At 40.8% G+C, this 8,946-nt stretch overlaps 1 protein-coding gene across 1 annotated transcript; it reads left to right on the plus strand.

Moving 5' to 3' along the window:
• Positions 1–559: 559 nt before the first annotated feature.
• Positions 560–6,629, plus strand: CLRN2 (clarin 2). The gene is made up of 3 exons (XM_075148826.1): positions 560–812; positions 5,748–5,927; positions 6,364–6,629. Exons 1-3 carry the CDS (start codon positions 560–562, stop codon positions 6,627–6,629), a joined length of 699 nt encoding a protein of 232 aa, XP_075004927.1.
• Positions 6,630–8,946: the final 2,317 nt, after the last annotated feature.

Genomic DNA, 8,946 nt, shown 5'->3' on the forward strand with positions numbered 1-8,946 from the left:
AGGCGTACGGCCGGCCGGGGCCGCTCCGACAGCAGAGACATTGAGCGCCGGGGCGGGAGCAGGCGCCGAGAGAAGGCAGCTCCAGGCGGCTGAGGCGCCAGCAGAATCCTGATGCGAATTTACGCGGTTTTGGTGCTTTGTCCCTTGCATACAGCTATTTACCCACGTTTTTAATAATCTAAAAAACGATTCTGCTCCTAATTTTCTTTCCATGCTATTACGGTAAGGAACTTGATGTCATTTGAGCAGGACGATTAAACCTCTGATGAAACATTAGCCAGGCAATAGATACAGGGTTACTTTCTGCAGAAACAAGCATCACCGCATTACAGTGTAATGAAGCTGCTACTTGCAACCATTTCAGGATGTTGTCGCAGCAAAATATATTTTTGGACTTAATTTTTAACCGTACAGATTGTTTTCTGGAGCTTCAAAATACAATGAGATGTATTTTGAAATGCCTGCTATTCATTTGTGGATTTTGAAGCATGAGAAAAAATGGGAAACGAGCCTGACTGCTGCAGAAAGGCCTTGGAGACGATTCCTTGAAACCACTAGGATGCCTGGCTGTTTTAAAAAGACTTTATTTGCCTTGGCTTCTCTAATCAGTTTCATGTCTTTTATCTTGATTGTTGTTGCAATGGGGACCCCAAAGTGGATGACTGGAAAGATCCTTTGCAAAACAGGAGCTGATTTGGTCAATGCCACAGATCCAGAACTGGTCAAGTTCATTGGAGAAATTTACTACGGACTCTTTCGGGGTGGCAAAATACGCCAGTGTGGGTTGGGCGGGCGGCGTTCCAAATTCACAAGTAAGTACAGTTTTGGCTGAATCTTTAGTCTAATGTCTCATTCAACTTTAAAAGCACTCTGTTCTTTTTGTTTACAGAACTTATAGAATGCAAATGATTATTATTAAATTTATATTTCTGGCTGACTTGTGGTCTTTATGGTTTGGGATCTGATTGTGAATGTAAAATCTCTGTCATTTCAGGCTAGCTTTTTTCTTCCAATTACGTTCTGTAATCCTGGAATCAAGATGGGAAAAAAATCCCTAGGGCTAGATTGAGGGTTTCCTTTAGTCTTGTGAAGGGAGTGAAAGTCATTTGGAGATGACCCTGTAAATCATACTTGCTCCTTCACTGACTCTTTCCTATGCCAAGTGTTGTTCTGCAGTCTCTCTGTGCCTCTGCCCTTGTCTTCTCTGTTGGACTCTCACTTTTTTTTTCCTTTAAGAAGTAGAGATTTATTTAGCTGGCCACATTTCTGTATTTCTCTAGCTGTCCTAATGCAGATGTCTGCCATAGCAGATACTCCTAACTTTATTAACGTGTTGAAAAAATTTTGACTTTCTTTTCTGGTAACTTTGGAGAGAAAAAATTGCCGAACTCTTAAAAGATGTAGAAACTCTTACAAATGTATTCCTTTTAACTTACAAAGATTTTCTTGAGGTCTCGAAAGCACTCAGATGTTGATCTGTACTTTGGATGATTTCCAGTCTTCACACATCCTGTGCTGTAGTGAAAATGATATTTTGCATTGAAGATTTTTAGTTCAGTGTGCAGATCCACTGCAACTTAAACCAGAATGAGTTGAAGCGGCCGCAGTCTCACCCTCTCGCTGGCCCACAGCAATGCTGTTCTGCCCCATCCTTTGCAATGGCTCTGGTAGTTGTTGTGGTGAGGTAGTTCAGGAAGTTATGCTGGCCAAAAAATTAACCTACAAAAAAAAAAATGCATTCCCCATAGGATCATGGCTGACTACACAACTGCACAAGCACCACTCTAAAAACTCGAAGGAAGGCATGACTGTGGGACTTCAGAGGGAACGGAGGAGAGAACCAGAGCAACTCAACTTAGATCAGCATGGCCATTGTTAAGCTGTGATGAATTTGGGCTAGTCGCTTTTACAATAATCAAGTCTTGCTCAAGCTCTGATTGCAGCTACAACTTCATGACATAGACACAGCAGTCATGCTAAAATGCTTTCTCTAGTGAGTTTGAATGGCTGGCAGACAGGCCATCAGGTCAAAGCTTGTCCAGCTCTGCTTCTCTTTTCTCTCTCAGAAATACAGTCCCAGTTCTTTTACCCTATCATGTCAGAGAGGATGAGGAAAAAAGTAGCCAATCCTCTTTAAATCTCTGCACAACTTTCTGGACTCTTTAATAAACTTTCTGATTAATTACTGTGTAACTGGAGAGGAAGGCCTAATGTTCCACCATCGCTCCAGACTGCATCGATATGTATTTGGAGGACATAATCCTATACTCCTTAGACAAACAAAGCTCTCACAGCAGCTAGTTAAGAATTCTCCCTGTTAGAACTGTAAAATTTGGTCATTAAGTGCAGTGGGCACAACCATGCATTTAGGTAAACAAGCGTCCCAGAGATTTTCCCTTTTAAATATTTTCATAGCTCTATCGGGTTTGGTACTTTCACAATATTGGTTTCAAAATGGTATCATGATAGTATACAAAGCTGTTAAATACTTTTGCACAATGGTCAGCAGGACTTCTGAGGCTTCTGGGTCTGATTTGACTTTTTTTGCTTTGAATGTCCCCCTTAATCTCCGAGCATTCTGAACTTACTGGGAAGCAAGACATGGGAGACTTTTCTTGGGGAACGTGTTAGCATGAATAGACCGCACAGGCAGCACAGAGCAAGACAGAAAGCCAGCACCTCATACGCTGCAGTACTGCAGTAGCTCTGACACTTTGGAATTCCGAATTGCAGTAATATATGGTTATTAGTACATCGCCTTTCACTGCGTTAACATTCACTAGAGTAGGCTTGCAGCTGGCACACTCTCTTTTAACTGGGACAGTGACGGTGTGATTCAATTGCCATAATAGGTGCCCAGTGCCATGTTAGACACCTCAAGGTGTATCATCTGGCCTCCAGCTGCTGCTTCCGAGAGGAGTCCCATGCATAGTGTGGCATGTATGTTAGACCCACATGGTTGTTACGGTAGTTCTAAGGCCTCTAAATTGGCATAAGATGCTTATGTTTTGACAACTGCATCAAGCCCTGAGAACAAGCTGGGGAAGCCAGTCATTTTGCCTGTGCATAGCAAACACAGCTAGAATGTGTCAGGAGCCTCCCTGGCAATATCCTTCCTGAGGATTCTTACTTCTGTGTACTAAGCCAGGCTCACAGGTCATGCCTTTGGGACTTGGCTGAAAGCCTCAGAAAAGAGGCAAGAGAATCCTTACAACCACCCTAAAAACTCTGCTGGTTTGTAAGAAAGCTAAATTCCATGTGCCTTGTTGTTACACTGCCAGTTATTTTAGAATAGAATAGACTATTTCAGTTGGAAGTGACCTACAACGATCATCTAGTCCAACTGCCTGACCAATTCAGGGCTGACCAAAAGTTAAAGCATGTTGTTAAGAGCATTGTCCAAATGCCTCTTAAACACTGACAGGCTCCAGGCATCGACCACCTCTATAGGAAGCCCATTCCAGTGTCTGACCAGCCTCTCAGTAAAGAAATGCTTCCTAAAGTCCAGTCTAAACTTCCCCTGGCACAGCTTTGAACCATTTCCACGCATCCTATCACTGGATAGCAGGGAGAAGAGATCAGCACCTCCCTCTCCAATTCCCCTCCTCAGGAAGCTGTACAGAGCAACGAGGTCACCCCTCAGCCTCCTTTTCTCCAAACTAGACAAATCCAAAGTCCTTAGCTGCTCCTCACAGGACATTTCCAGCCCTTTCACCAGCTTTGTTGCCCTCCTCTGGATGCATTCGAGTACCTGAACATCCTTCTTAAATTGTGGGGCCCAGAACTGCACACAGTGCTCAAGGTGAGGCCACACCAACGCTCAATACAGCGGGACAATCACCTCTTTTGACCGGCTGCTTATACTGTTTGATGCACCCCAGGATGCGGGTTGCCCTCTTGGTTGCCAGGGCACACTGCTGACTCCTGTTGAGCCTGCTGTCAGCCAGCACCTCCAGATCCCTTTCTGCAGGGCTGCTCTCCAGCCACTCCTCTCCCAGTTTATCCTTGTGCCCAGTGTTACTCCGTCCTAGGTGCAGAATCCAGCATTTGGACTTATTTCATCCCATTAATCATTGCCCAATGCTCCAATCTATCATCTAGATCCCTCTGCAAGGCATCTTGTCCCTCAAGAGGGTGAACAGCACCTCCCAGTTTGGTATCATCAGCAAATTTGTTAATGGTGCATTCAACTCCTGCATCCAGATCATTGATAGATGTATTGAACAGAAACTGGCCCTAGAATTGAACCCCGAGAAACACCACTGGTCACCAGGCAGGTGTAACCCCATTCACTACAACCCTTTGAGCTCTGCCCTTCAGCCAGTTAAGCAAGCAAGCTAGTTTCTGGCTTCCCATTTCTCATATATACTTCTGATTCTCATTTACTTCCCTCTTTTATTCTTGTTGTTGGAGTCTCTTCTGTAGCTCCCACGTATACCAGACCCGATAGAACCCCAGAATGAGCTACTGAAAATGTAGAACTGTCGAATCATGAATTTTTGTACGGAATGTGTACAGGATGAAGTTTTCTACATAATCTACTAGAATTCTGTCATGTCATGATGACCAAATGTACGCCTGATATTCACTGTGACATCTACCAATTATTGCTGCCTACTTTTTATGGGGCTTGTTTGGATTTTTTTTTCAGTTATGCAGCACAGGAAGCAATCTGTTTATTTGTTTATAATATAATGTACCTTCTTTTTAGTAACTCTTTAGTAGTTAGGCAGTTAGTCCTTCAAAACATGTATGAGTGTGCAGTGCTACACTACCTGAAGGGCTCTTCTTGATCAGCTTGTATTTTAGAGTTCTTCTCCATCAACTTCTCTCTTTCCTGTCAGTCAGCATGACACCTACAATTCCCTACTCACATTTCTTCTGACTCTAAAGTTACTAAAGGGCTGCAGGATAAACTGAATACTCAGGTGCTCCACACTTCCCTGCTGCTGGCCAATTTGGCCCTCCAACAGAGTAACTCTGGCTGTGAAGACAAAATCAAGAAAGGTACCGTTCTTTAGAGACAGGTGAGCGACAAGCTGCTGAGAAAGAGCTCATGCCTATAGGAAAACATGTGAGCACTTCACCTAAAGCCCACCTGACTGCAATACTTTACAAACTTCCTACAGATGTAACTAAAATGCTGCCAGATACCCAGAAGAGCATAAAGGGGGCATAAACACTAGACGAGAAACCAAGAAGAGAATCTGAAAGTGGAAACCTGTGGGATTAGGAAGTATGAAATGAGAGTAGATCTCACTGGAGCCAGTAAAGAAAGGCAGAGAGAGAGAAGAAGATTAACGTGAGAAAATAAACAGAGCAAGGAAACTGGGACTACCAGACTTCAAAGGGATAAGATTAAGAGCATGGGACAGGAATGGGAAGCCTGAAAAAGGGAGTTTGGGATGGAGAACAGAGGAGAAAAAGAGACAGAAAAGAATGCAGCAGACGATTCAGCAGCAGAGATAAAGACAGTAACACAACTAGATAAATAAAACAGGACTTAAGTCTGAATCCTTATTCACAGACCCTGTGTAAAGGATTATTCCTGTAGTAGAATATCCCTGGTTTATCTGATGTAGTGACATATAAAGCATCGTGAACTAAGATGTGTGTTAACTACCTGGATTGATCACCTCTGTAAAAAAGTCTTAAGTATAATTTAAGTTTGTAGCACCAGCACAGCGTGATGTTTACTGTTGTCAAGAAAAAATACACACTGAATAGATGATTTTTTTTCTTGCCAGTTTTCCCACACATGGTGAAAAAGCTGAATACAGGCCTGCACGTGATGATTATAATGTTCCTCTGTGTGGCCATTTTCTTTTCTCTGGTCAGTTTTGGATTCTGCATTCTTAACGCAATAAAAGTTCCTTACCGGGCTATTAAAGGTCCAGCAGGAGTATGCCTTTGGAACCTCCTTGCAGGTAAATCATTTACCGGTATTTTTCACCATTCATTTCACATTCATACAAGATGTTACAAGTTCCTTCTCTTGCCTTACTAAATATCTCCTTGACTTAAATACTTGTGAATAAAATGAAGTTAGCAGTGAATTCTCATTTATCAAAACAACTGTCAGGTGGCATCTTGGCTTATTGTGTCTAGTCAACTTTTTACAGGAGCTATGAATGCCAGTCTCTAGGCTCTGTATCACTGATAAAAGGACGTCATTACAAACACTGGTGTGATGTTTGGCCATACAATAAAGACTAAGCATTTTGAAGGTGTTTAAGCCATGCCTAAGTCTATTCCTACTCTGTATACAGCTCACTGTTGTATTCAATAAGCCTTCTGAAGCTCAACCAAAAAGTCTGTCTTGTTTTGACAACAACAGTGAATACTTCTTTCATTTCATTGCAGGTGGATTTATAGTACTTGCAGTCACCAGCTTTATGGCTGCTGTGAAACTTCAGCACCTCACAGAAAGAATTGCCAATTTTCGGGAAAATGTCTTTCAATTCATTATCTTAGAAGAACGGTTTGAAGACTGTTTTTGGCTTTGTGTGGCAAGTGCCACAGCACATGCAGTAAATTTGCTGCTAATAGCCATTAGTGGGATTCGTTTCCCTAAAATTAAGACTAAAACAGAAGAAGCAAATGTTACAGCAGAAGATATCATGTACTAATAAATCTACACAAAACTACTTTGGTCAAGTGAACTGTCATGATAGAAACAGCTTCTTGGCTCTTCAGCTTTTGATTTGGATGGATGATTTTGGTATAAACATGAGTAAAGATGTCAGCCTACAATACCAGCAATTAACATGTGTGGGAAAGTGGGAAAAACCAGTGCTACAAATATCATTATTCTCAAAACTGACCAATATCTGCAGTGAATATATACACAATATATTTCACAATTTTTACAATTTCACAATTCTAAATTTCAAATTCTAAAAATTTCACAATTTTTAGAAAATACGCATTTTGAGGTATTTTAGAAAACTAAGGTGAAATACGATTTCATCGAAACCCAAGTGTCTTCTTTGTTTAGAAAGAAAATATGTGTATCACAAATCTTTGATACTATAAGGTTATTTCAAAACAGAAAGAACGGACATTTGTCAATTACCTTCACAGAATTGTCTGGAAGATGTTGAGAGAGCCATATAAGATGTGTTTGATGATGTTATACTGCACTGAAAAAGATTCATCATCTGTGAGGCTGAAGTTAAGGGGAAGCACACGCTAAGTATGCGTGAAATGTTTTTAAAACAGAAATTATCAAACCCCACAAAGCTAAGAAGTGAGAAAAGTAAAGTTTACTTTGTTTTCATCTAAAGACCAATGAAAACAGATGTTTTATGGAATAAATTCTACTTTCATTTGGTATTCTTATAAAATCAGTTTTGCTGTTGTAAAACTTTATCCAAAGTACTCTTAATTTACACAGCAGACTCAAATCACTATGTTCACGAAATGCTTCAGCTGTGTATGTGCAAGCTCTGCGTGAGGTAAGAAATGAAAATTATTTATGTCCTTTTCAGCACATACGCGGCAAGACCAGCAGTCAGTGGCCTAGTTTCAGAGGAAATGTTATTAGCCAAAGTCAACCTACAGATGTAATGAGCAGCGCTTGTTACTGTAGCCTGTACCATCTCTGGTTTTGTCCCTACAAGTTTAGCAGGATTATGAGTGAAGCAGAAATTTGTGAGGGTGCTTCCGCAATAAGCCCTAATAATCTGTCTTCTTCAAGACAGTGTTAGCCTTTTTTTTTTAGGAGCACTAGTTTTTTTTTTTAAAGTCCCATAAAAATTTAAGAGCCAGCTGGAAAGTTTTGATAAGTCTAGCGCACTGTTACAATTTTAGCATAAAGGAGACTTAATAGGGCAGAAAAAGTGATTCCTAATTTATACCACCCAGTTACTTCACTGTTCTTCTAATTTTAGTGGTGCTCTCACTCAGTCTCTACCCTGGGTCACGACTCCAGGAAGACGGTGCAATACCCAGTACATGGATAGGCAGCAAACCAACCCAGTCTATGAAGGTGCCTTAGATGGCAACAGCACAGCACTGTCCAGAAAACTGTCCACAGAGGCCCCTGTGGTACCACCACCTTCACCTCCCAGAAAATTCTGAGTGGCTCTGAAATAGAAGACCTTAAACTGCAGTGTAATTACACAAGTAGAAAATGAAATATTTGTCATTTGTAATTGAATGAACATATAATTTAGAAGTAGTTGTTGTACAGAAAGAATTATATTGTAACACGTAACAGCCTTTACTAAATATAATTCTCTTTAGGAATTGAAAAGGAAGCAGATTTTAAAATCCCCCATATAGAGCGATTGCTTCGGAAATGCTTTTCAATAGTACTAATATGCATGTATTACCACACATTTTTCATACTGCTAATGAACTGCTTAATGCCCCCCAAACTTCCCCCAAAAAATAGTTATTGAGTAAGAGCCAGGGGATTACTTGGGTAAGGACGAGATTAAAGATTTGTTGGACTGGATTCCTAGATAGGTCACAGTAGCTCTGAAAGAACCATTAGAGTACACTGTATAAATAAAGTTAAAGAAGGATAGCTGGGCTGATCAGTTTTTTAATGTCTTGTTTTGAATCTATTCAGTAATGAAGCATACTCTGCAGTAACGGTGCAAAAGAAGATTTCTCACAGTAGATGTATGAAGTATTACTGTGGGATATTGTAGCTGCATGAGTTGAATGACCAAACTACATTATCACCCAATGACTGTTTTGTGACTTCTGAGAAAATAATATTTTCAGTTCACTTTAGAGTGAACAGAAGTATTACCATGCATGAATTAAACTGAACGAAACAAATATAAGGCTAAACTAACCTTTCAGCTGCACAGGTTGTCTCAGTTTAAGCACTGCTAAGACACCAATGGGACAAGGCATAGAATACTTTGTCAGGGAAAAAAAGGTCAAATGCAATCACATGTTGTTAAGATGTACAATTACAAAGCACACCTT

Source organism: Calonectris borealis, chromosome 4 (genome assembly GCF_964195595.1).
Source record: "Calonectris borealis chromosome 4, bCalBor7.hap1.2, whole genome shotgun sequence".
In the NCBI taxonomy this organism is placed as follows: domain Eukaryota; kingdom Metazoa; phylum Chordata; class Aves; order Procellariiformes; family Procellariidae; genus Calonectris; species Calonectris borealis.